The following is a 27,693-nucleotide window of genomic DNA, read 5'->3' as shown; positions in this document are numbered from 1 at the left end:
TTGAGTTTAATGATATCCCTTTAAGGAAGCATGGGAACATATGAGTAGAAGAACACTGGATGGATAAATTTGCTACAAATTCAGTAACAAAAATAGATGGAAAGAAGCTCCTGCAAAGTGCTGCTGCCTACCCAAGTAGCTGCTGTTGGTCTTGCACAAGTGCACTGATCTTTGAGCAGCCTGACAGGAATATTTCTGGGATGCAGCAAAAACAGCTAAAGATTTTCTCCAGATGTACATTACCTTTGTGGTGATTTTACCCTGCTGGGCAGCTGAACTCCACCACAGCCACTATTTCAATCCCCCTCATCAAAGGAAGATGGGGAGGAAATACAACGGAAAGGGTTCACAGGTTGAGATAAGGACATGGATACCACTCACCAATTGCCATCACAGGTAAAACAGACTCAGTATAATGTATTGCCTATCACCAGCAGACTAGACAGTGAGAAACTAAAAGCAAGTTACAAACGCCTTCCCCAAATCCATCCTCTTCCACCTCCTCCCCCTGAGCAGCACAGGTAACAATTATGGTTTGAAAATACCAAAAGCTATCAGGTGGCTAGTCAGTCTGTTAGCTATGGAAGAGTATCAAACGTGGATGAACCCATCAGCTAAATCCTTTTTCAAGAGCCCTTGGGATACCAGGTCCTCGGGACTCACCCCTGAGCACTCCCCCACCCCAACCCCAAGTCTCCCACATGACCCCTGTGCTGTGCACTATCACCACTCCAGCCAGGATCGGCAGGTGGGCACCCCTGCTCTGCTGGTATTACCCCCGGTCCTGGAGTATGAGCTCCTTCCCATTCTTGTATAGCAGCTCTCCTCCTGATCATTCCTATTTCTTCCTCTGTAAACAACATACTTAGTATAGACATCATTTCCTCTCAAGAGTATGTTAGGTCATAGAAACTGGTCTAATTGTTCAGCTAGCCTGATGGGGTCCTCAATTAAAGACTTCATCTCCTTCTTAAAACTCCTAACGTCTCTGCTGGTAAGGAGAGGGGGTAGTTCACCTAAGAGGATGTGTTAGTACTGTTAGTATCAGGGAAGGCAAAATTCTCAATTCTTCTCAATTCTCAATTCTTCTCAATTCTTCTACCTTGTTCTAATTCTTACCAGAGCCTAGAGTATGCTCTTCTCTAGGGACAGTGTTAATTACAGTCCCTGTCTCCCTTCCTGGAGCAACTGCTGCTGCCACCGGTGCAATATGAGGATTATAGGGAGCATAACTTGGCTCCTTCTCCAAAAAAGGAATCTTATTGTTTACGTATAAATTTAAAGCCTGAATGTTCATCAGACCCGTATTTTGGCCAAAATACTGCTGTTTCCTTAATTGGTTCTTTTGTCCAGACTGATACTTAATATTTAACCATTTTCTTCTTTTATCATCTCCTCTAATTTTAGGATTATTTTTTCAATTTCTTATCATTCTTCAGGAAGAACTGTCGGTAGGCACTCCCCCAGGGGTATCTCCCTGTCCCCTGGAACTCATATTTCCCATTTTTCCTAGCCCTTGTCAGTGTGCTGCTACAGAGATTTCTCTCCTGCAGGGTACCACACACTAAAGTTCTGATCCTGGAAAATGGGGGTGTACTGCCAAGCACTTTACCAAGCAAGGGGTACCACTCACCTATGTTTACCAGATTCCCTGGTGTACTCCCAAGCACTTCCCTGTGCAAGGGCTACAGTACACCAAATTTCCCTGGTGTACTGTCAAACACTTCACTGTGCAGGGACTTACCGTACACCAAATTTCCCAAGACTCCCTTTCTCTCTCTTATCTCACGCTTCGTCTGTCTCGGGCCATGCCCCTCACAGAGCTATGGAACCGTGGATCAGGACTCCACACTCACTTTGTACAAAAATACATCTCAATCACACATCACACAGAGTCTCACCCAACCCCAAGGCAATACTTAATATGTCTTACCTTGGTCTGTGCACAGAGTTACCAGATCAATTCTTAAACCCAGAGTGCCTACCTTCTTCCCTTCCCCACTACTTCATGGATCCTGACTCTTTAATCAGTCTCGGGCCCTCTGTCAGCTCTCTGCAGAACTACTACCGTTGATGCACAGGACCGCTGAAATCAGCAGGACATGCCTTCCTGCTGCTGCAGTGATGGGGCTCCCCAGTAGGTGACTGGATCCCGGACAAGCCCCCAAATTGTGAGAAATGCTCTGTAGACAATAACTTAGGCTCAGGTGAGGATCTCAGTGAAGTAGTAATTTATTTGCAATTGCAATGGTGGGCGTCCCACAAGCAGGAGAGCACCTACTAGTCACATAGTACATTTTATATACTTTCTTTCTTGATGACCGGGAAATGGAGAGCTCCCCCCTGGTTGATGAGAGAGTGGTTCGGGAGCGTCTGAGTGGGCTCAACACACACAGATCCATGGGTCCCAATGGAATGCATCCACGTGTGCTAAGGGAGCTGGCAGAGGTGATCATCGAACCACTCTCTATCATCTCTGAAAGGTCCTGGAGAATGGGTGAGGTGCCTGAAGACTGGAGGACAGCCAATGTCACTCCGGTCTTCAAGAAAGGCAGGAAGGAGGATCTGGGAAACTACAGGCCAGTCAGTCTCACCTCTGTCCCTGGAAAGGTGTTGGAACAGCTTGTTCTGGATGCCATCTCCAAGCAACTGGAAGAGAAGAATGTTATGAGGAGTAGTCAGCATGGATTCACCAAGGGGAAGTTGTGCTCGACCAACCTCGTTGCCTTCTATGATGGCATCACCAACTGGGTAGATGGGGGGAGAGCAGTGGATATCATCTACCTTGACTTTAGCAAGGCCTTTGATACTGTCTCCCATGACATCCTGCTAGCAAAGCTGAGAAAATGTGGGATAGAGGAGAGGACTGTAAGGTGGGTTGAGAACTGGCTGACTGGCCGAGCTCAGAGGGTAGTGGTCAGTGGCGCAGAGTCCGGCTGGAGACCTGTGACGAATGGTGTTCCCCAGGGGTCGGTGCTGGGTCTGGTCTCGTTCAACATCTTCATTGACAACCTTGATGAGGGAATAGTGTCTGCCCTCAGCAAGTATGCTGACAAAGAGAAGATTGAGAGGGGATCTCATCAATGTCTGTAAATACCTGAGGTGTGGGAGGCAGAAGGATGTAGCTAGCCTCTTCTCAGTGGCTTGTGGGGATAGGACAAGGGGCAATGGCCACAAGATAGAGCACAGGAAGTTCCGCACTGACATGCGAAAGAACTTATTCCCGATGAGGGTGACGGAGCACTGGAACAGGCTGCCTAGAGAGGTTGTAGAGTCTCACTTCTCTGGAGATATTCAAGGCCCATCTGGACAGGCTGTTCTGAGGAACCTGCTTAGGCAGGGGGGATTGGACCCAATGATCTTTCGAGGTCCCTTCCAACCCCTACAATTCTGTGATTCTGTGACCGGGACCCTCCCCTGTTTCCCCATTGACTGGGTAATCCAGGTTCATAACCTATCCGATGCTTCACAGACAATACATGGCCTTCACTTGCTATTAAATTTCAAATTCTTTTGACTTTTTTTACTGTTTGAAGTGGTAATGTTTCTTCACTTATCTGGCTTGACTTGACACCTTGATCTTCACCTAATTGATCTAAGGAGTCTGATTGTCTTCATTTTACAAGGATATTTACAAGCTGCAGCTATGGGGCAGAGGGAAATTCGGTGGTGTTCTGCCAGTGCAGTGGGGTCAGTCGCCAGGCTGGGTGGTGAGGGTTTTCTTTGCCCAGAAGTGGGGCAGAGGTTTTGGCCAGCCTGGTGTAAGTGGTTGAATAGGTGTGTTTGTGAATGGACAAGTTTTAAGATAATTGCAATAAGCAAAGATGGATTAAACTGTCTGAAAATTTGTAGAAGATGACAAAGCCACTGTGTAACCAGAGGGTAGCTCAGTTTCCTTTTCTGCAGATCCTGTTTCTGCCTTGCCCAGAAGAAGGAAAGAAGATGAAGGTGAAGGGAGAGACTGCAAACAGTGAAAGGAAAACACAGTTACAAAAATAACAACCTTTCCTCACCAAGGTGGATGAAACACACCTGTAATACAAATTGTTAAGCTTTCTTATCACTGCAAGCATATCTCAGTACCACATTCCTTCCCTCTAAACAATGTAACTCTGCAAAAACAACATTTTTATTCCCACACTCGGGGAATTACAGGTCAGAGCAACATCTTTAGAGTTCCTCCTTCTGATGGTAGAGAAGTGTGACAGTTCAAGCTTGTGGGAATATTTGAGGTGAGATGAGAGTAAGAAAATATTGTAATGGGGTATATTTGATTATGACAAGATATCACAGCTATATACAGAGGACACTTATGGCATCTTAACTGAACCTTCTGTACCTTTTATTTCCTGAATTTTCCTGTACTTTACATTTCCTGAATTAATCTGTAATATCCAATTTCACCCCTCCACCGCCCTCCCCTCTTTTTTTTTTTTCTTTTTTTTTTTTTCCTGAACCAAGTTTTCTACTGGAAACTGGAATAAAAGAAACAATAATAAAAATATCTACTAGTGTAATTAGAATATGTGGATAGACACTCCATGGTGTAAGAAGAATTTTAAAGCAATTAACAGTAAAGAGTCAGAGAATATTAGCAAGTTTCTGAAAATAATATAATAATACATGTGGGGATTGTGGGGAGAAACAATATGACAGTTTTACAGCAGTTGGCTCTGAGCATGTGGCCATAGATCTGATAACCTCTGACTGAAGTTATATAGAATGAAATACAAAGTCTGTCTGCTGTATGGAAGAAAGGAAAGCAATAAGATAATTGAGTAATGATCACAAACAGAAAATCACTTAGCCACTCATGGCAACATCTCTCACTTTCAGTCTCCCTAAATAAAATACACAGTAGACTATGATTTTTGGAAAATGGTCAGTCATGCTATTACACTTAGATAAGAGTAGGAAATTTGTATAATGAATTAAGATTGAGCTGTACTGGCTTCCAGAAAAACAGGCATGCACAACTTCATTTAAGTGAGCTTGCTCAATAGCATCTTCAAATGTTAAAATAATAATAATAATAATAATAGCAGCTGCTGTTATTTTCTCATACAGGAATGCTTTGATAGAATTAACTTGCACTCAGTGACAATACCGGTTGAGAATGTTGGCATAGGAATTTAAAGCAGAGAAGCAGTTCTTCTCATGTTACAAGTGCTGTTAGCTACTGCCTCAATACAAATTGCTTGCTGAGTTGAATAAGATAAGGAAGAGCACAATGGTGCACCAGAACAGTCCGTACAAGCATCACCCAATAAGCAAGTCCTAGCAGCAAGACAAGACCAAGTTTATGGGTATTACCACAAAGAAGATGCTGAACCCTGCTGGTGGCTGCCAGACATTAATACTGAGCATAGCAATGGCTCAGTATTAAAGATATCGAGCCACCAGGGATGAGACTGTAACCCAGAGTCCTGTGACCAAAGCTTGGTTCTGTGATACATGGTTGTGTAGTCTTGTCTTGGCTTCAGTAAGAAAAATTGTTGGTGAGTGAATATGTACACTACAGTCAGCAAACTAATGGAAGTGAAACAAAGGTGAAACAAAGGTGAAAAATGGAAGTGAAACAAAGGTGAAATTGCTGAGCCTGGGTGACAGAGTCAACAGAGCATTAGAAAAATACCTAAACCAGAACTGAACAGCTAACAAGTGGTGGGTGCCAACAAGCAGGTGACAGAGTCCGAAAATGTCCTGTTGTATGGCTTGACTGTCCTCATGGTGAAACAGGATTTCCTTATATCCATTCTGAGTCTTTTATATCTGTTGTCTCATCCTCCTACCATGCTCTGCTCACACGCATGCAGCAGGATACAAAGGGACTTCTCTGGCACCAGCTACTCAGTCAGCTGCCAGCAGCAATCTCACTTGAAAGCACGTCAGAGCTCAACATAGGAAAGCACATCACAGCTCAGTTTCAGACCCTCCCTGTAGCTTTCTGTCCCATGCTATCCTCTTATCCTTCTTTGGGGCTAGGGTTACTGGAAAGGTACCAAAGCAACAGCTGTCCACTTCAAGTCTCATCTCTAGTTTGGAGCATTAGCTTTCATCTGGGCTTCAAAATCTTGCAACCATGCTGAGCCCCCATCTGGTTGATGGCCCAACTGAAGTCACAGCAGCCCCAGCCCCAGAATGACACCATAGCTAACCCAAAAGTCTTGTGTCCAGCATTGCACTTAGCCTGTTATGTAAACTGCTAGGTGTAAACAGATTTTTGTAAATTTATGGTTCTCGTTTTTGTAGGAAAAAAAAAAAAAAAAAAAAAGAGTGGTTGTTAAAAGAAGAATAAATAGTTTAGTCTAGAAAGCCACAGGCTCATTCTGCTTATGGTTACCATACAGGAGCCTGCATGTGGTGATGATAATCCTACAGGGTTGCCAGTTTGGGGGCTCCCTTTGGGAGCAGAGTTGCCCACATGCACAGTCAGTGAGTGCAGTGAGATTTCTATGTTGTGAAAAAACAGCAAGTACAAAGTAATGACAGAGAAAAAAAAAACTCAGAAGAAAAAAAAAACTCAGACATACAGCCAAGGAGATCATCCTATTAGTGGCTAATCATTTTTTTGCATATCTGAACCATGGCAAGTTACTGTATAAAGATGTTGATATTTCACTATCCAGCCCAAAAATGTGAGTTATAAGACATGTGTGATCAGCTGTACTTTTGAGCATCCTGTATCTTTGCTCAGCCTGGTCTTTCACAGACTAATCATAACAACTGATAGAAATACTTCGATGGAAGAACTCTTCTAAATCAAACAAATGCATAGCATTGAGAAAAGTTGTACACTCACAGTCCAGACACAGACAACATGACAATTTCTCTGAATTCAAGGACGGGTACCTACAGGAATAAGAGATTAAGTCATAAAATACATGTTTCTAGACACAATGGAAAAGGTGGGTATAAATTAAGTATGAGCTGCATTAATACAAGTTGCTAATTATTTATTACTCTACTCTCTAACAATAAGAGCCAAATAAACCACAATAAAATACTTTCTAATCACTGACTGTACCACCATTGCTATTTTAAATATGTTACAAGGTGTTGCAGGTGTTGAATTTCGATAATGACACATTTACTTCCAAGCAGTGACTCAGGTGGAGAGTATTGTTCTCAATATCTCTCTCACTTCTCTGCCCTGGTAAAAGAACTGCTTTTGCCTACTTATTTTTCTGAAGAGGACCAGAATCACAGAATCACAGAATTTCTAGGTTGGAAGAGACCTCAAGATCATCAAGTCCAACCTCTGACCTAACACTAACAGTCCCCACTAAACTATGTCCCTAAGCTCTACATCTAAACGTCTTTTAAAGACCTCCAGGGATGGTGACTCCACCACTTCCCTGGGCAGCCCGTTCCAGTGTCTAACAACCCTTTCGGTAAAGAAGTTCTTCCTAACATCCAACCTAAAACTCCCCTGGCGCAACTTAAGGCCATTCCCCCTCGTCCTGTCACCAGGCACGTGGGAGAACAGACCAACCCCACCTCACTACAGCCTCCCTTGAGGTACCTGTAGAGAGCGATAAGGTCACCCCTGAGCCTCCTTTTCTCCAGGCTGAACAAGCCCAGCTCCCTCAGCCGCTCCTCGTAAGACTTGTTCTCCAGGCCCCTCACCAGCTTTGTAGCCCTCTCTGGACTCGCTCAAGCACCTCCATGTCCTTCTTGTAGCGAGGGGCCCAAAACTGAACACAGTACTCGAGGTGCGGCCTCACCAGAGCCGAGTACAGGGGGACGATCACCTCCCTGGCCCTGCTGGCCACACTGTTTCTTATACAGGCCAGGATGCTGTTGGCCTTCTTGGCCACCTGAGCACATTGCTGCTGGCTCATATTCAGCCGACTATCAACCATCACTCCCAGGCCCTTCTCTGCCTGGCAGCTCTCCAACCACTCATCTCCCAGCCTGTAGCTCTGCTTCGGGTTATTGCGCCCCAGGTGCAGGACCCGGCACTTGGCCTTGTTGAACTTCATGCAGTTGACCTCGGCCAATCGGTCCAGCCTCTCCAGATCCTCCTGCAGAGTCTTCCTACCCTCGAGCAGATCGACACACATACCTAACTTGGTGTCATCTGCAAACATACTGAGGGTGCACTCAACGCCCTCATCCAGATCATCAATGAAGATATTGAAGAGGACCGGCCCCAGCACCGAGCCCTGGGGAACGCCACTAGTGACCGGCCTCCAACTGGATTTGACTCCATTTACCACGACTCTTTGGGCCCGGCTATCCAGCCAGTTTCTAACCCAACGAAGCGTGCGCCAGTCCAAGCCAAGAGCAGCCAGTTTCTTGAGGAGAATGCTGTGGGAAACGGTGTCAAAAGCCTTGCTGAAGTCAAGGTAGACCACATCCACAGCCTTTCCCTCATCCACCCAGCGCGTCACTTTGTCATAGAAGGAGATCAGGTTCGTCAAGCAGGACCTGCCCTTCATAAACGCATGCTGACTGGGCCTGATCGCCTGCTTGCCCTGCAAGTGCTGCGTGATGACTCTCGAGATAATCTGCTCCATGAGCTTCCCTGGCACTGAGGTCAAACTGACAGGCCCTTCTCCGGCCCTTCTTGTAGATGGGCGTCACATTTGCTAGCCGCCAGTCAACTGGGACCTCCCCCGATAGCCAGGACTGTTGATAAATGATGGTAAGCGGCTTGGCCAGCACCTCTGCCAGTTCTCTCAGTACCCTCGGGTGGATCCCATCCGGCCCCATCGACTTGTGCACATCCAAGTGCCGTACCAGGTCACCAACCATTTCTTCATGGATAGTGAGGGCCACATCTCTCTCCCCATCCCCTTCCACCAGTTCAGGGTACTGGGTATCCAGAGAACAATCGGTATTGCCGTTAAAGACTGAGGCAAAGAAGGCATTAAGCACCTCCACCTTTTCCTCATCTCTTGTAACTAAGTTTCCCCCCGCACCCAGTAAAGGATGGAGATTCTCCTTAGTCCTCCTTTTCGTGTTGATGTATTTATAAAAACATTTTTTGTTATCTTTAACAGCAGTAGCCAGATTGAGCTCCAGATGAGCTTTGGCTTTTCTAATTTTGTCCCTGCACAGCCTCGTGATATCCTTATAGTCCTCCCTAGTGGCCTGCCCACTTTTCCAAAGATTATAAACCCTCTTTTTTCTTCTAAGCTCAAGCCACAATTCTCTGTTCAGCCAGGCTGGTCTTCTTCCCCGCCAGCTCGTCTTTGGGCACGTGGGGACAGACCGTTCCTGCGCCATTAAGATTTCCCTCTTGAAGAGCGCCCAGCCTTTCTGGACTCCTCTGCCCTTCAGAACCGCCTCCCAAGGGACTCTACCAACCAGTGTCCTCAGCAGCACAAAGTCAGCCCTCCGAAAGTCCAATACAGTGGTTTTACTGGTCCCCTTCCTGGCCTTGCCAAGAATAGAGAACTCCACCATTTCATGGTCACTCTGCCCAAGACAGCTCCCGACAATCACATCCTCCACCAGTCCTTCTCTGTTTGTGAAGAGAAGGTCTAGCGGGGCGCCACCCCTGGTAGGCTCACTAACCAGCTGTGTCAGGAAGCTATCTTCCACGCTCTCCAGAAACCTCCTAGACTGCTTCCTCTGGGCTGTGTTGTGCTTCCAGGATACATCAGGGAAGTTGAAGTCCCCCACGAGAACCAGCGCTGACAATTTCGCAACTTCTGCCAGCTGCCTGTAGAACTCCTCATCCGTCTCCTCGTCCTGGTTCGGCGGTCTGTAACAGACCCCAACCAGGACGCTAGCCTTGTTGGCCCCGCCGATCCTAACCCAAAGGGACTCGACTTTGTCACGCCCAGCCTCGAGTTCTACAACATCAAAACACTCTCTAATATAGAGAGCCACTCCACCACCCCTTCTGTGCTGCCTGTCCCTTCTGAAGAGTTTATAGCCAGTCATTGCAGCACTCCAGTCATGAGAATGGTCCCACTACGTCTCCGTGATGGCAACCAAGTCCTAGCCTGCCTGCTGCACGATGGCTTCCAGCTCCTCCTGTTTGTTACCCATGCTGTGTGCATTGGTGTAGATGCACTTCAGCTGGGCCATTGCCTTATCCCCCGGCCTTGCTATTGTTCCCCCTGGCACAGCTCCAACAATCCTTGCTTCAGCCCCATCCCCCTTCTTACCTAGAAAAGTAAGCCTATTTTTGTAGAATGTAAAACAATAGAAAAGATCATTTGAAATAAAGTGCCTATGGCAAGCAAGAAAAACTTAACACTGAGCCAAGCAGAGATTAAAATTATTTTTAGTTTCTTAAAGATTTTTTAATATACTACCAGTCTATCCCCAAACTTGATCAGCCATAATAATTTTTACAGCCTGGAAATTTGGTCTTAAGCTCCTCTAAAACATGTTCTGTAGCACTGGTTGGCAGTTATTTACATGCTTTAAAATGTTACACAGAGCAAGCCAAGGGTTCCTACATGTGTTGAAACTACATGAGAGGCTTTTCAGACCTAAAGTATGGGAAGAACAATTACTAGAACAGCAAAAGAGGAGCAACTGGTAGGCCATAATGGACATGTTTATCTAGGGCTACTAGCTAGGGCTACTGAAGGACAAGACAAGAGTCAGAACTGAGATTCTGGTGTATATTTGAAATACATAGGCTCTCATGCAGATATTAGAAGTGGTACAAAATCACAGAGATGCCACACAGAATTCCTGCTCCATAGGCTGGAAACCAATTCTGTGGGGTGTTAAAAGCATCCCGTTTCCTTCAGCTTTGGGAACTTCCCAGAAGACAAGGGCCATTAGATCCCATTATAAGATTTCATTACTCTTCAGAGACCTTCATCATGTTCTCATATCTGGCAAGACAAAAGTGGGAATGCAGCTGAGACAACAAACCTTGTGTCGTGATCTGTAGCCTTGTCTCTTGTCTCTTCTTGTTCCCTACATGCACTACATAGATGTTCTTAGGAGTTCTTGAAGCCTCAAGGAGCTGATTCCTGCAAATAAATTATTCCACTGCTGCCAGGGAATATAATTCACAGTTTCTGGGGAAAAAGCCCCTTTGCAGATCATACTGTTCTGGATATTACTGGCCTCAGATCCTCTTGTTCTGATACACATCAAATTTCCAAGAAAAAAATAAAAATAAAAAAGTTGCTTTAGTCTTTTCACCTCTTTTTTCTTTTACATTTTTTTTTCAGAACACTTCCTCTAGAACACCCTTAACTTCTTCAGTTCTTGTTCTTTGTTCTCCCATCCTTTTGGTGCTTTGAGAATCAGTGTCAGAGGATGAGATACACATTTCTACAAAGGCCCCTTCCAGATTTAAAGACATAGCAAGGGATCTTAGACCTTTGAGAAAGGAAGGAGCTGCCACAAGTGAACCAGCACTCACTTCCCTCCTGACATTTCTCCACCAGATCAAGCAGAGCAGAAGAAAGGTCCTGCAGAGGACCAAAATGTTGTTAACGCCAAGAAAAAGGGCTGCACAGATGGTCTGAAACCATGGGCTCCACCTACACCCCACAAATAGCTTTTCTCTTCAGCTCCCACTTCTTGAAGGCACACATTAGGAACTGTGGGCCTTGATGCCCCCAGATCCAACTATTGTAGTTCTCCACAAAGTCCTGCATGCAAAACTCTATGAACTTGTGTATGGGCATAATGGACAGAAAGGCCTGATTCAATACATATTTGGACTTGGTACCAAGCATATTGGTGAGGTTCTTTAAGTTCTTAAGCACAATGAAATCTGTTCAGGTAGATGCCACCAAATTTCCATATGAATGCAAGCTGTAGACTTGATCCAGATCTTAGAGTCTTCTGTGATTTTCTAGTACAACAGGATGGAGACAAAGGACATGAACTTAAAGGTGAGGATGAAGAGAGCCCTCAGCTTGTGGCTCAGCAGCAGCTGGGTCAGTTTTATCACGCATTTGGGCATCCTTGTTCCCATCAGAGCCTGCTCTCCCAGGAGACACATCATGATTTGAAGGGGAAGAAAGCAGAAAAACACATTGAGAGACAAGTCTGCAGACCACAGAACTGTGGCAGAGCTGAACTCTCCTTCCTTCACTTCAGGACAGCATGCTTTTTTGTTATCTCTGATATAGTCTCCTGGCTTCTCTGTTTTGTCTTAGGGCTTTCAGGTCAATATGCAGATGAAGGGGAGGCAGCTGGGAGGATTGTGGTACTTCTCTTGCCTCTCTCTGCTCCATCTCCAAATCTAAATCTTTGTACTCTAGAACAGACAGCTTCAGGAAACAGCAAGTTTTAATATGCAACTACAGGGAGAAGGGAACAGGACAGAGAACCCATCTGGCACTGCTCCTCATTCACTCTCTGGGAACTGTGACTGAATCACATGCTAAACTCTCCATGCAGCCAGAAAATCAGTTGTCAGCCACATTGGGAGGTTTCTGAACACAACAGCACAAAATGATTGTTTTCCACTAGGCACTGGGCCTTTGGGGATAGAGGAGAAACAGCACAAACCATCCACTATGGATTTGCAGAACATTTTCTTCTTATGAGAAATGCCAGCATGTACTATTGGTGTTATATACAGGAAAAAAAAAAAAAAAAAAAAAAAAAAGCAGTTTTTACATACCTGTTTCTCTAACCCTCCAAAACATAGCCTGTTGAATCCTGTAAATAAATTTTAGCTTGGCAAACTGTAGAAGAGAAACCAATGAGAGGCTTGAGGGGATAGAGCATCTGCTGTAGAGAAGGCAGGAAAACGTAGCGCTACTGACGAACTGTGGAGCCTGAACACAGAGAGAAAACAAGCTGATCAATAAGGATGTTGTATTATATCATCATCTGTTCAGGTAATATGGTGGCTGATACAAAGATCATGCAGCTGATGGGCCTTGCAGCTATGCTGCAAATAATTTTTCTAATTAGTAATGAATCAGAAGGAGGGAAAAAAAAAAAAAAAAAAAAAAAAAAAAAACTTATTACCAAACCTTAAGCTTTATGTTTTGTGAGAAAGCAAATTGTCCTTTTGCTTTTTACTCCTTTGCTAATAATTCCCAGTCACTGTTGGGTGACTGCCATAAGAACTGAGCTGAGTTTCACAGGGCTGTCTTCTCTCACCCAAAGACCTGAGGTCCTGAGTGCTCTTTGAACATACACTGCTTTACACCAGTTAATTTACTCATCCATTTGGGAATCCTCATTCTTATGCCAGGTACTTCATTGAATAACTTTTCTCAACTCAGGTGGCCCTCATTTTCTAACAGAATTCCCCCTTGTCTCTGTACTCATTGGCTGCTGACCTTCCCTTACAGAAGACACATTGATGTGTCCATAAAATGGCCACCCCTTACACATACAGCCACTAAGTTTAGGATTTATTGCAGTTTCTACTCAGTTGCCTGCAACAAATATCAGGTCTGTAGCTTCCCAGACTCATTCTCCCCTCCCCAGATCTTTCAAGCACTGCATCAACACAGACCCACTTATAAGGTGCCAACACTGGGGAAGCTGTTAGGAAAGCACTTATAGCTATTCCCATCACTGGAGCTCTTCAAGCCTCAGGTCAGGCTCCATCTAGCCACAGAATCACATAAAGGCTGGGGTTGGAAGGCACCTTTGGAGATCATCTAGCCCAGTCACCCTGCTCAAAGCAGGGTCACCTACAGCAGGTTGCTTGGGTCTGCGTCCTTCCACATGTGATTATGCTCATCTTGACTCACATTCACTTCACACTCCTAATTTTATTGAGTCAGTTCAGAACACAACTTTAAAATACTTTTCAGCATAATAACTAACAGATTGCTCAGACCTGCCACCAACGCCTCTCAGAACAAAACAGAACATCTTGACAAAGAGAAGAAATAGTAAAAAAATGTATTTATTTTTCTTTTACAAGACAAAGGGAAAGAGGCCAAAGTCTACTTTGTTTTGATTATCAAACCTTGGAACACTGACTCAACAGGGAAAACAAACAAAAACAAGAAAAATCTACTCCATGTATGCAAAAAGGCACTTTCTTAGAATAAGAATTGGTAAACCAAGCCAGATATTCATTGCAGTGGGTCCCAAACATGTCTGTATTCAGTTCATAGTATTGCCACAGTAGACACTCTGTTATGCATTTATGATCACAAACCACCATTTTACCATCCCTGGTAAGGGTTTCTAGTTCTCTGAGTTTTCCATTGTCTAGCCCAAAGAGCCCAAAACAGAAACAACCAGTAGAAGGAGAAATTATGCACACTATGCCCCAGTGCCCACAGACTAGGCCAGGGCTGATGATTCTCTGTCTTCATCTAAATAGAACAGTGGGGGGGAGAAGAAGAAGAAGAAGAAAAAAAAAGAGTAGTGACAGAGAGAGTAGGAAGTAAAAATAGCATCCACTTATACCACTCAGTGCAGTTAGGAAAAACTACTGCTCCCCACAAGCAGAAGACATTCTTAAAGGTTCTTTAAAATGTTCATTGAATCACAGAATATCCTGAGTTGGAAGGGACCCATAAAAATCATTGAGTCCAATTCCTTCAGTGCCAGGAGAGCTGCAAACATTCAAAGTCTTGAATGTCTCCAGGATATAACATAAAGCTGAGCAGAACAAAGGAGAGTACATAGTGGTTTCACACTGATGGCTTGCTGAACTACACACCACACATTATTCTCTACATCCCATCACTGAGTAATGTCTGGCCACATCTTGGGCAGCAGGGCCTCAATATGTGCAGCCATTGGTTGGGAGGACAGGTATCTTCATAATGAGCCCCCCCCAGGTCTCCTCCCCCTTCCCCACCTTTTATTGCTGGGTGTGACACCACATGGTATGGGATATCCCTTTGGTCAGTTTTGGTCAGCTGCCCTGGTGATATCCCCTCCCCACCCCTTGCCCAACCCTAGCCTGCTGGCTCTGGGATTTGGAGAGAGTCTTGGTGCTGTGGGGAACAGCTGAGCGATAGACAAAGCACTGGTGTGATACCAATGCTGTTCTAGCTACACGTGCAGAGCACTGCACTGCTGTATGGGTGCTGTGGGGGAAGTTAACTCCATCCTAGCCAGCCCCAGCACATGGCATTACCTATGTATGTACGTGCAGGGGGTGCCAGTCAGTGGAGGAGTGTTTCCAGAACCTTCTTCATTCCAGAACAGCTGCTTGTTCACTGAGCTCCCATTCTGCCCCCCTCGTAGCAGGTAGTTTTCATTGCAGAGCAGCACTAGCTCAGCAGACAAATAAACAAAAGGTGCACACCCTCCTAAGCTTCCACAGCCATGTTCCCCAGGGAACAGAGAGCTGTTGTGAAAAAATAATGGGCAATTTGGCTTTCTCATTTTTATCATCAGAGAAAAGACAAATAAACCTAAGACAAACAGAGAAATGCTGTCCCTGCATGCACAGTCTTTTACTTTTTTTGTCCATTGCCTGAGCTAAGCTGAGCAAACCTCACCTTTCCTATATATGATGTGGGAAAAAGAAGAGGCCTCAGAGAAATGCAGACCTAGCAGTCATCTGAGTCACAATCAGAGGACTTGCAGCTAGCACCACTTGAAAAAGCTCTTGCTATGAGGCTAGGTAACATGGGAGATCTGACTGACTTGTGGTCATCAGAAGGGTAACTGGAGCACCTTCTTAATAGTGTAGGAGACAGGGTGACCAATACTCTGTTCACCTCTGTTAACCCCATTGTAGTGTTATGCTCATGTTCCTCAGCAAATCTACTTAGATTGTGGTGGTGAACAGATGTAATGAGACTGTTAGTCTCTACCTTACTCTTGCTTCTTGCAGCTCTTTCTCTATTATTTTCAGACAAAGAACTGTAAGAGAATCAATATATCCTTTTGGGTTTTCTGCCACCTTTTGTGCAAAAACAAAAACAAACAAAAAAAAACCTTTTTCCATTGCAGTTAAGTGAAACACTCACAGGAGAAGAGTAGATCTTTTCACTGCACTTCTCAAGACCTCCCCAGGAGAGACTCCACTCCTGCACAGTGAATAACAGGAGTGCTCCAGGCTACTTGAAGACGTCCACCATAAATGGCTCGGTTCCTTGACTTGCATTTAGACAGTATACGTTTCCTACCAAACTCTCTAGTCTTAGGAATATTTAGAAATATCACTTCTTTCCTGTAGAATCAGTCCAAGTGCTGAAAGATACTAGACGCTGTAATGGACATTTGATCACACTTATAACCCACTGTATAAGAGAGTTCAGTTCTCCCTGTGTCACATGAAATTTAAGGTGTGATTTGGAAGAGCTCATCACAGGGTGTTAATTTGCCATTAATATAAAATAAAACGTTGTTGTGCAAGAGCTCTTTATAAATGATTAACTAGCCTCAGATCCTCTTGTTCTGATTCACACCAAATTTCCAAGCAAGTACTGGGATCTGACACTGAACAGAGGATCCACTGATCTGTTCTCTGCTCAAACCACAGATGAAAAGTCCCTTACACCCAAGCATTCAAAAGTGAAAGGAAAGTGAAGCGAAGCAAAGTGAAGCGAAGTTGCTTTAGCCATTTCCCCTTTGTTTCTTTTGTTCCTTAGTTTTCTTTTTTTTTTTTTTTTTTTTTTTTTCAGGACACCTCTAGCACACCCTTAACTTCTTCAGTTCTTGTTCTTTGTTCTCCCATCCTTTTGGTGCTTTGAGAGTCAGTGTCAGAGGATGAGATACACATTTCTACAAAGGCCCCTTCCAGATTTAAAGACATAGCAAGGGATCTTAGACCTTTGAGAAAGGAAGGAGCTGCCACAAGTGAACCAGCACTCACTTCCCTCCTGACATTTCTCCACCAGATCAAGCAGAGCAGAAGAAAGGTCCTGCAGAGGACCAAAATGTTGTTAACGCCAAGAAAAAGGGCTGCACAGATGGTCTGAAACCATGGGCTCCACCTACACCCCACAAATAGCTTTTCTCCTGAACTCCCACTGCCTCTCTTCAAAAGAGGGTTCATCTGTGATAGAACAGCTCAAAGGATAGGGACTCCCAGGCAACTTCTCTTAGCTGATCCTTGGAGTCACTGCCGTTCAGAATCCATCTTCAAGATATCATACGTGGCAGGGCAGAAGTGAGAATGCAACTGAGCCAGCAATGCCTGTGATGTGATCTCTAGCCTTGTCCCTTGGCTCTTCTTGTTCCATACATGCACCGCATAGGTGTTCTTTAGGAGTTCCTGAAGCTCTGAGGAGCTGACCACTTCAAAGTATTTCTTCCAGTCCTGCCACCGAATGGGATAAAAAGCCTCCCGGGGAAGAGTACTTACACCTTTGCAGCTCTTACTGCTCCGAAGACTCCTGATGGAGCACCACTTCTTGAAGACACGTGTTAGGAGCTGTGGGCCTTGATGTCCCCAGATCCAGCTGTTGTAGTTCTCCACAAAGTCCTGCATGCAAAGCTCTATGAACTTGTGTCTGGGTGTAAAGGACAGAAAGGCCCCATTCAATACATACTTGGACTGGGTACCAAGCACATTGGTGAGGTTCTTTAAGTTCTTAAGCACAATGAAGTCTGTGTCCAGGTAGATGCCACCAAATTTCCACATGATGGCAATTCTGCAGGCATCAGACAGGATGGGGAAGAAATAAGGCTCCCAGCGCTGCTGAGCCTGCGCGTACCACTTTGCCAGAGGTGTCCCAGAGAAAAGCTCTGGCAAATCCAAGGGCTGGATTTCCACATTGGGGAAGCAGCTCAGCAATGAGAAGCCCCAGTGGTTGGGTAATGAGGCATTTCTTTTGGCCAAGCCTTTCATGAGCACCACGACCCTTGTCCCAGGGTGTGTCCGTGCAGCTGACTCCACAGAGCATGTGAAAAGGTCATTTGGGTTGGTTCGCTCAGAGGTCTCCACAAAAAAAACATCCCCAGGTGGAGGAGGAGGCCCATCAGCAATGGCGCGGGGGGGAGATGACACAGAGTGAGCACAGTGGATTTCAGTAGGCAAGCTGTAGACTTGGTCTCTGACCTTAGTGTCCTCCGTGATTCTCCAGTACAACAGGATGGAGACAAAGGACATGAACTTAAAGGTGAGGATGAAGAGGGCCCTCAGCTTGTGGCTCAGCACCAGCCTGGTCAGTTTAAGCAGGCAGTTGGGCATCCTGAGCATTCTTGTTCCCATCAGGGCTTGTTCTACCACAAGACACGTTGTGATCTGATGTAAAAGCAGAAAAATACATTAACAGGCAGGTCAGCAGACCACAAGACATAGTAGAGCACTATGGCAGAATGACACACTGAACACTGAATTTAAATTACATGTTGAATTTAAGCATGCCAGCATGCTTAAATTACACTTCTGGAACATTTCTTAAAAAGAGTCCTGGCTTCTCCATACCATAGCAATGTCCACAGGCCCCCATCATAAACTATAGCCCTTTTCAGATTGTTAGGGGGTGCAATAAAACTCACCTGCACACCCACAAAGGAGCTCAGAGGGATGATGGCAGGAGGGGGAGCCCAAATAATATTATACTGGGCCCACCACTCCCAGGCCCACCACAGGGGCCAGTGGCCCATCTGCATAAGCTCTGAGGAGTGCAGGAACACAGAACCACAGAATGGCTGGGTCTGGAAGTGACATCTTGAGGTCATCTGGTTCAAACCCCAGCTTAAGCATGGCCACTTAGAGCAAGTTGCCCAGGGCTGCATCCAGTTGGATGTTGAAGATCTCCAAGGAGAGGACTCCACAGCCTCTCTGGGCAACCTATGCCAGTGCTTCATCACCCACACAGCACAGAAGGATTCCTGATGTTCAGAGGGAACCTCCTGTCTGCCAGTTGGTCCCCACTGCTGCTTGTTCTGGCACCTGGGCACAACTGAAAAGCACCATGGCAGGCAGAAACCTGGAAGGACGCTTCCGCACCTTATTTGGGCCCTTTCTGGGACTGTTCCAGCAGAGCCACAGCCTCAGCTCCAGGTGTGAAACCAATCACCAGGAGTCGTTAGGAGCAGCTCTCTGGATCACCTTTGGGACTAAGGACATCATTGATGATACACTGTGATACACTGTCCTCTAGCACAGAACATGCTCCTTCTAAAACAAAATAAGAACAAGGCTGTCTCTTCCATTTATCACAAACCAGGACTGACCCTCATTTCCCTGGATGCATCCTGTGCTTACTGCTTGTCAGGAAATACAATGATTATTCCATCTTATCTTCATCGGTCCATCATTTTAATATCAGATGTGTACAACAATAATCTTAGATACTAGGAATTTGGATTCTCTTTTGTCCTCCAGTTTGCTGCCATACTAATGATCTGTGGCACCTGGCACTGAGTGGGACAGCAGCTTTTGCAGTGTGTTTGTTTGTTTGTTTTCCCAAAAAGGAAAACCATCCACTATCCTTCCCCAAACCTGAAAACTCATCTAAAATCTCAGTGCTGCCATCTGTTTCTGTCAAGAGGTCTTAGCTCCCAGAATCACAGGATATTTGTTTCCCTTCTGTTTATTCCTCAATAATCATGCAGTGACCTATACTTGATATATACCATGAATATATCCTCCTCCTGTCAGGCAGGGGAGCTGGGACATACAATGCAATTTCTGCTTTTACAAGATTTGTTTACTGCCCTGGCCAGACACCAAGTTTAGTTCTCTGAAGTCCAAAGCATGGATTTAACCGTAAAGAGATATGCTGCAGCAGATGAAAGAGCAGAACTGAATTTATCTCCCAGAAAGTCTAACAGTTTTTAGCAGCCTGAAATAAGGTACATTGGACACCTGCAATGCACAGTCTAGTTAGAGAGAACCGTGAACAATGTACCAACACTTTCCTCAAAGCATATATACTCCAAGCAGTGCTATGCTTTTAGTATAGAAAACCAGTAAGGTTTCACAAAGAATATACTCTTTAAAAGAAGAAGAAGAAGAAAAAAGTGAAGTTGTCTGCAGGATGCAAAACATTTGTGTCTTCTCTGTTTTAACCCGTTTCTTCCTTTGTGGTAAGATTTTGCATCATTTAAAAGAAATACAATCAATACAATCCATCAGTAAAAGCAGAATTTTTATGACACAAAGTAAAAAAGCGCAGAACATTATGGCTGGTGTAGACAGCTACAGGTCAGCTTAATAATAGTACAGCATTTTCCATTTTAAATTAATCATACTTCAGTTGAAAAAAAAAAAAATCTCCACTGAGGTTCATCTCTCATTTTTTTTTGTCTTTTTGAACCAAAAAAGTCCAGTAATTTTGCAACACGTATCAAGTCACTCAGTGCTGGCAGCAGCAGGACCTGGCAGACTTGGGAGCAGCCATGTCACAGTGTGCTGCCTTTCTCCTCCATCCCCTCTGCTTTCCTTGAGACTTCAAGAGAACAACACTTTTTCTTTGCACATAGTTGCAAGAAATGTCACAACCCTACCATCTGCCCCCTCCCTGTTCTTTCCCATTTCTCTCTGCAGCTCCAGTCTGGTTTGGAAGGAAGAAGAGCATTGTCAGCATGGGAGATTTCTTTGTTCTGTGGCTTTTGCCTCCACTACTTGTGAATACCTGCAACTAGCTTGTGCTGGTCCTTCTCTAGAAAGCTGTAATTGGGAAAATGCCAAAGTGCCAACCCAGCACTGCAAGGATATGTCAGTTTCATGTACAGCAAGGGGAAATGCCTCCCAGGTTACATACACCTGGGGTTTGTGCTGTTAGATGGTGTCATTGCTAAACCAATTTGCATCCAACATAATGAATATACTGTCACAGACAAAACAGTCTTGACTTGGGGAAATTCATTTATTACCCGTTAACAGAAACTTTTAATTACTGATTCAGTTATCATTAAAAAAAAAAAAAAAAGTCAAGCAATTAAACACTTCAGGGGAAAACACCCTTCCTCCCCTGTCCCCAGGCTTCTCTTCAGACCAACACCTCTTCCACACTCCCCTTCCAGTATCAACTTCCTTCTTTTCCCTGCAGGTTACACCCAATCTGTCCCAGTTCCTTCAGGCAATACATAGCAGTTTTCTTTCACTGCTCCCTGTGTCTTACTCTTTTGATTCACTGCTCCTTGCTTCTTACTGCTCCTTTGCTGCACCATGGGTCTTCCACAGCCTGCAGTCCCTTGGGGTGTACCTGTCCTGGCACAGGCTCTCATTGGGCCACAGTCCTTCAGGGATGTCCCCGTCCTGCTATGGCTCACCCACCAGTCACAGGTCCTCAAGGATGTCCCTATGCCATCATGGACTGCCCATAGGCCACAGTCCCTAAAGGGTACCTTCTCCAGCACTGAACACATCCTTCCAAAACAGCATCTCAAGCCATGTACCCAACAACATCCCCTTCCACAGCCTCCTCCACGTCCTCCATTCACTCTGGAGACAGCTCTTCACCCTCTTATGTTTCCTCTCACATCCCCTCCACCTCCTCACACCTTTGCTACTGTCTCCTTTTGCTTGTCCTCATGCAGGTCTTTTTGGGCCTCCTGCCCCATGTCACCTTTTCAACTCCTGTTTTGTGACTCCTCACATCTTCCCATGTTTGTGCTCTTTTGTGACTCCTCTTGTGTCTCCTCTCCATGACTCCTGTCCCTAGCGAGAGGCTACCACCCTTTCTTAAAAGCATTTGACCAGAGATGCCATTAGCTGCTCTGACAGATTGCAGTTTTGGTGTGCAATAAGCTGTTTTCACGCTCATGGCTTTCTCTTTCTACACAGACCACACCTACAGTCCTAGTGCCCCAAAGCCTGACACTTATGCCCAATACAGTGTTCCTTGTAACAATTAAATAAGGAGAAGTTCCTAGCATTTTATTTTATTTTTTCCCTACCAGGGTAAAAATGCATTCAAATTTTGGATTACAAACTGCTGAGCAATTCTGCACAAATGTTTCCTCTACAATGGAAATCCTTTAAACAAAGAAAATGAGAGGCCGTAAATGACACATTGTCTCTTATCTACTTTCAACACAAAGGGCTCGCCAGCTACACCAATCTAAGGACAAATTTCTACCAAAGGGGTGTATTTGTTCAGGTATCTAGGGCAGAAAAATCAGCTTGCCAAATGAAGCTTTTCTGATGGCTTAGCTTCCAGATAGTTGAAGCATAAATCTTGGGAAAGTGAGGGAGGCTAAAGAGAACACTATTGCTCCCCCAGCACCTCTCCCCAGTGAGCACTGGGGAAATAGCACTGTCCCAGTTTGTCTTCTTTGAAAGACACTCAGCAGCTGAAGAGGAGAGAAGGCAGTAAATCTCAGGCAGTAAATAGTAGCAGCAGATGAAAACAGCTGTTCCAACAACAACAGGGAAACACCACAAAAACTTTGGGTTCCTCCTCCAGGGCAGTGCAAGCACCTCCAGGGTTAGAGCAAAAGCTTTGTTTCTTCCTATCATGTCTGCTGAAGTCTGGCACATCTGAACCTATGAGATGGTTGATGGTAAAATGACACTCAAGTCCCATCAAGTAATTAATTTTGACTGATGGAACAAAGCAAGTGACCAAAAGCACAGAAGCGACTTCCACACCAATGCAAACATGCAGCTGTGTTTGCTTAGAATACACTAATGTTTTGACTTGAGGCGCTTTATAACAAAAAGCAAAGAAATCATTGATAAACTCTGAGCAAGGGAGTTTCCTGATTTGTCAGAAAGAAAAGCTTTAAGGCTTTGCTGTGACAGTGCACAGATGGCTTTTCAGCAAGCAATTCCCACAGCAGCCAGAGTCAAGAGCCAGGTCCTCCTTCACAGAAACCAGGCTGCACTTTCCGATGGGGCTGGGGACAGATCTGTTGAGTTCATTTACTGCACTGCACATGCCAAGGAATAAACTCATTGATTATTGTGAAACACCTTCAGTATCGGACTTTCTGTGCAGGACAGTGTGCTGCAGCCTGGTGTCAATCACAGCACCCATCCTACAAAGTAATCTTCCCGTGCTGTGGGATACTTCCTTATGCTTCAGACCTGATGGCTAGCTAAGCACAGCTGAAGCAGCATACTGTTTGCTGAGCAAGGCACAGAGAATTACACCCAGCCATGAGGCAGACAGGGCTGCACTTACCTGAGGGTGGTACAAGAGAAGTCTAGATCATTTCTCTAGCAGCACAAAGTGCTGCTTTAAAATGTTTTGATATGCTGCCTAATATTGAGTACAGGATATTTTCCCAGATGAATGTTACAAGAGATCCAGGATCTTTCTGCTGCTGCTTAATGGAGGATGTCTTATCCAAAATTCATTCCTCCCTGCTTATAGAGTTTTTTCCTCAGAAAGCCATGACAAGTTTTTTGGGGGCTGCACTTGTATCTTTTCCTCTAAAAGACACTGGAAACATGTCACAAGAAAATGCGTAAAACCTCAAAACCTCAATCAGAGGAATGCCATCAAGGTGAACTCTTAAGTAACTTTTGGAGCACCAAAATTAGGTATATTAAGCTTGAAACTAGTTATGAGAATTTAGAATCAGGGTGTAATTTGCATCAAATGCATTTGGTGATAAGGCATTTGGTAAGTATAACCAAAAGCAGCTGCTGAAAGTTTACACAAATCAGCTTTCAGTTGCTGTGTTTCAGACCAGTTAGAGAAATGCATTTCCTTCCTGTCAAACACAATAGAAAATCAAAGCTAGCAAAGCTTTTATCAGAAACAAGTTGGGGAAAAAACAGACCTACAGACTACGTACGTTGTCAAAGCAAAGTGTGCCACATCTTGTAAAGACTATATACAACACTGCTCTGTCCCTCCAGTTTTTATCCCTTTGCTCTTTCAAGTTTAGCACATTTACCAAGCTCAGTACATAGGAAGTGATACATTGTGAACTGTTACAATGTGCTGTGGAGAGTTATGGTCGAGACCGGTCTTCAGAAATGCTTGGAATAAGTCAGACTAAGGCAGAAAGATGGACATGGGATTCGCATTTGGAGCTGTGCTGTTAGGTTCTGCCCCCATGCCATGAAAGCAGATAGCAGTCAGCTTGCACGAAGCCATTCACACGATCACAGCTTAGGAGTGAAACGTGGCTTTTCAAAAGCATAGTTAACAGGTACTGTAGTTAACAGGTTTAAAATGCCTTGACTTTTTACACAAACTGAACCTAAGTTAAAGCTTTTTGCTTAACAAGGCTTACCCCAATACAAGCACTGCACTGTCAATGTAAAATGCCGAGACAATACATTTGATTCTGTTCACTCCTGCACACCTTATGAGAGTATGCTTATATATGCATGTATCTGAGAACTTAGCTCATAACTGCCCGGCCAGTGCATATCTGGATCATACTTAATCTCCCTGAATGCACTGCCTTTAAAACCCAATGTTACTGACACTGCACACAGCTTTCTCATTGAGGATTTAACTACCAGATTAAGAGCAGAGATTTCTAATGTTGAAATCTGTCTGGTGAAATGAATCCAAGGCTGAAGGAGAAGCAGCCATTTCTGACTTTCACTTTTCCTTTCTGAGACCTGTCCTCTGCAGCAGTGAGCAGATCTTCCATGACAAGGCTGCCAAGTGGGGAGTGTGGGAAGGTAGGACCATTGGGTGGATATGTGCTCCTCACTCCCAAATGCCCCAACTGCTCAGGCACACCTGAGGCCTGGGTTACCCCAAAAGACCATGAAAGTTTATTTTTTCCTTAAATTTATATTTCTTTGTAAAAAAAATGTTGTTAGTCTTTAGACTACTTATGAAATACAAAGCTCTGCACATCTTTGCAAGGATAATCAAATGATCTTGAGCACTTCTTAGTGGTGCTTTGTAAACAGGACTAAAACACTACACCCTGGTATCTTCCTGAGGTTTCTATACATATTTCATGAACAAAATTGATAAGATTTACTCGCACCTGATAGGTGCAACCACCAGAGCCCCCAGTGCCAGCTGTTGCAAAGCTGGCCAGTGCACCCAACTGCAGACCCCAGCACAACAGAGATGTGGGAGCTGTAACCTGCCTCCTAACTAAAAAAGACCTGTGACAATTTGAAGAGCACCCCTCTTTCTTTTAACCTGCACTCCTCCTTCACAGGGGGGCAAAACTCCTTCACTTCCTCACAGCAGGTGCACCCTTCCCTGCATCACCCTGCTCCACACCTTCCTCTCCACTTCAGCTGCAGCCCTTGAGCCTAGAGCAAAACAACGGAAAGCAAGAAACATCATCTATCAGCTGTCTCAGGAAGAAGACCAAAATTAACTTCTCCCATTGGTTTCCTATGTAGTATCAAGGATACTTCATACATAGGAAATCAAGGATTTCCTATGTATCAAGGATATAAAAGGGGATGATGGTTTGTTGCCCAAGACAGAGTTTCACGTGCTCTCTTGTTTGTCTTGTTCCTCTTCCCTCCTTAAACAGGCTGAAGCTTTGCTGGAACATCGGGTTGACTGGTGACATGATGATGTTGACTCCTGAACTCTGCAGCACACCACACCCCATGATGCATATTGTCTCTGAAGCAAGGTTCTGTCCACTACTTTGTTCCCCTTTTGGATCATGACAGTTGCTAACAAAATACCTGCCTCCAAGTGAAAGCACCACACAAAATAAGATTTGTGGATCTGAACAACCAAAAAAGTAAGGGAATTAAAGCATTTGTTTGGGCAGGAGTGCCTGTGGGGAAAAAAAGGCAAGCCCAGATGAGCACAGAGAAAGGGATCTCAAAGCCAGAAGACACACTACAAGACTTTCATGAGCTTGGGAAGGGCAAACCCTCAGGAGCTAAGTGATAGTACAGCTACGCTGATTTACTGGGGGGTGCCAGAAAAGATGATAAAGGTGAATCCAATCTCTCCTGCCAGCACATACTGAAACCTGATCCAAACCACAACGGTGCTGATGGCAAGACTTACTCAATGCTAAACATTACTAATGTGGTCTCACCTCTGTGTGGAACAGACATATCAGTATGGTTTTATATGGTAGTTGCAGCAGGCAGGCAGCAACTTGTCTCTGTAGCAATTATATATATATTTTAAAATATATATATATATATATATATATATGATGGATGTAGGATTACTCATAAGTACTTCTTGACACACACAGTACGGGTCAAACACAAAAGTACGGGCACAACAAAACCAAACTGATAGCTAATTTTTGCTAAGCCCACTCCCTTCCTCCTCAGATTCGTTCTTGATGTTCCTCTACCCCTGCTGTAAGCAGCCCTGAAAGCTAAAGCATTGAAAAGCTAATTCTGCTGAAGGATTTCATCTTCTTACTGGTTTAGCTCCCACAGCTGGTTTTGCTCCACTGCAGGGTGAGACAGGCACAGATGGTAGCACAAAGAGAAATGCAGGAGGAGGTGGCCAGGAGGCTACATCATTGTAGTGGTGGCACCCAACTCATCTCAATGGTAACACCAAATTGCACAGTCCACAGCTTCACAGTGCCCAGCTGTGAGATCCCTTGGCCCTGCAGGATCCCTGAGCATGAAAGGCTTCATCAGGGCTACTGATCAATGCCTTGAGAAGTGGTGAGAATCCTGTGAGAAGGCAAAACTGGATCACGGCAGTGAGCTGCACACCTAAAACCAGGCAGATTGCCATTCACCCAGCATCAGACCCTCGAGGATGACTATTGCTTTTGTGCTGCCAGAGGAGGGGCACAAGAATGAAAGAAGGGCCATCACATGTGTCATCGCTTCTTCCCACAGAGCCGGTGCCTTGAGACACAGCTGGGATTTCTACAAGAACCATAAAAAGGGGGATTTGAGCCCCATAATATTTGCTCCTCAGGCCTCCACAGTAACAAAAATAGCAGCAGCGCAAAGGCAGAGGAGCTCGGCAGAAGCTGGTGTGGGATGCATCAGGGTGCAGAAGCAGCAAGCCTGTGGTGAGCAGCTTCTCATGCATTAGGAAACACATGCTGATTTAAGTAATTTTTAGCCAAGGCTGTGGGAGTCAGCACCTTTCAGCAAGTGCACTGGGTTTAGATTGCTACAGTTACAGGAATTACGTGGTTCCTTACAACTCTTTCACTGGGGCTTTCTTCCTCCTGCTGCCACAGCAAGCATTTCCACAGCTCCGCTGTAAGTGTCCATCCTTCTCCCTCAGACCTCAAACCTTATCCCTGCTCAAACTCTGACCTTTTTCAGGGTGTGTCTGTGAGAAACATGACAGCCAGCCATGCTCTCTCCTGACACTGTCTCCTGACACTGGCTTTTCCACTCGTCTCCAAGCCAGCCCATTGCTGCTGGCAGCAGGATCGGCGCATCCCCACGCTCCTTTTCTCCCCATCCTCCTGTTACACTGCTGTCTTTCACCTGGACCCAGGTCTTCAGTGCTCGCCTCTTCCATCTCGCGTTGCACAGAGCCTTTTCAGGCTGTGGTACAGGCAGGCACCCTACATACAGCCCCTGGCACCCTCCCCAGCTCCCTACAGAAGCCAATGCCTGCGCAGGGGAGATTCCCTGGAAAAAGCCCAGTCAGAAGGACATGCCACAGCGGGAAGGGAGCCGTTCATTCCCGCCGGACGCTCCACGGCTCTCCCATGGTTTCCGAGGCCAGCTCTTCCCTGCTCCGAGCCCCACGGAGTCGAATTTCCAAAAGCAGCTCGGCTCCAGCTCAAGAGAAGCTGCTCATGGAAAAGTCTGCTGCGGAAAAAAAAAAAAAAAAAAAAAAAAAACCTTTTCCCTCAATTCTCCTTCTCCGGACGAGCCCCTCGGGCAGCCCTCCCAGTCCCGCTCTCCCCTTTACCCCGCTCACCTCTCAGCGCGACCGGGACAGGGTCGACACCGGGGATGGGACCGGGGACGGGGCCCACGCCGCCGCCCCGCCCCGGAGCCGCCTCCGGGCGGAGTGGGGCCGACCGGTCAGGTTCCACCGGAAAGCGGCGGGCAGAGCCGCTAAATTCGCGTAT

General features: G+C 45.3%; 1 protein-coding gene and 1 long non-coding RNA gene across 4 annotated transcripts; both read right to left on the bottom strand.

The window, feature by feature from the left end:
* Positions 1 to 421: 421 nt before the first annotated feature.
* On the bottom strand, positions 422 to 18,425 carry LOC118164213. The gene is made up of 3 exons (XR_004749376.1): positions 18,413 to 18,425; positions 2,103 to 2,110; positions 422 to 784 (listed from the first exon to the last, which is right to left on the bottom strand). It is a non-coding gene; the product is annotated as an uncharacterized LOC118164213 (long non-coding RNA).
* On the bottom strand, positions 11,124 to 27,693 carry A4GALT (alpha 1,4-galactosyltransferase (P blood group)). 3 transcript variants are annotated; one of them, XM_035321460.1, is made up of 4 exons: positions 27,540 to 27,693; positions 15,843 to 18,064; positions 12,563 to 12,719; positions 11,124 to 11,914 (listed from the first exon to the last, which is right to left on the bottom strand). In XM_035321460.1, the coding sequence occupies exon 2, from the start codon at positions 18,029 to 18,031 to the stop codon at positions 16,937 to 16,939; it is 1,095 nt and encodes a 364-aa protein (XP_035177351.1). In that variant the 5' UTR covers positions 18,032 to 18,064; positions 27,540 to 27,693; the 3' UTR covers positions 11,124 to 11,914; positions 12,563 to 12,719; positions 15,843 to 16,936. The 3 variants fall into 3 exon arrangements, with proteins under 3 accessions (XP_035177351.1, XP_035177361.1, XP_035177341.1); XM_035321470.1 differs by lacking the exon at positions 27,540 to 27,693 and adding an exon at positions 26,055 to 27,429; XM_035321450.1 differs by lacking the exons at positions 12,563 to 12,719; positions 27,540 to 27,693 and adding an exon at positions 21,903 to 22,880 and having other exon boundaries at positions 11,124 to 11,161; positions 16,505 to 18,064.

Source organism: Oxyura jamaicensis, chromosome 1 (assembly GCF_011077185.1).
Source record: "Oxyura jamaicensis isolate SHBP4307 breed ruddy duck chromosome 1, BPBGC_Ojam_1.0, whole genome shotgun sequence".
Lineage (NCBI taxonomy): Eukaryota > Metazoa > Chordata > Aves > Anseriformes > Anatidae > Oxyura > Oxyura jamaicensis.
This window is presented reverse-complemented; position numbering and strand designations above follow the sequence as displayed.

Coding starts and splice junctions, on each gene's coding strand:
- A4GALT (XM_035321460.1), bottom strand. CDS start 18,031: ATGGGAACAAGAATGCTCAGGATGCCCAACTGCCTGCTTAAACTGACC.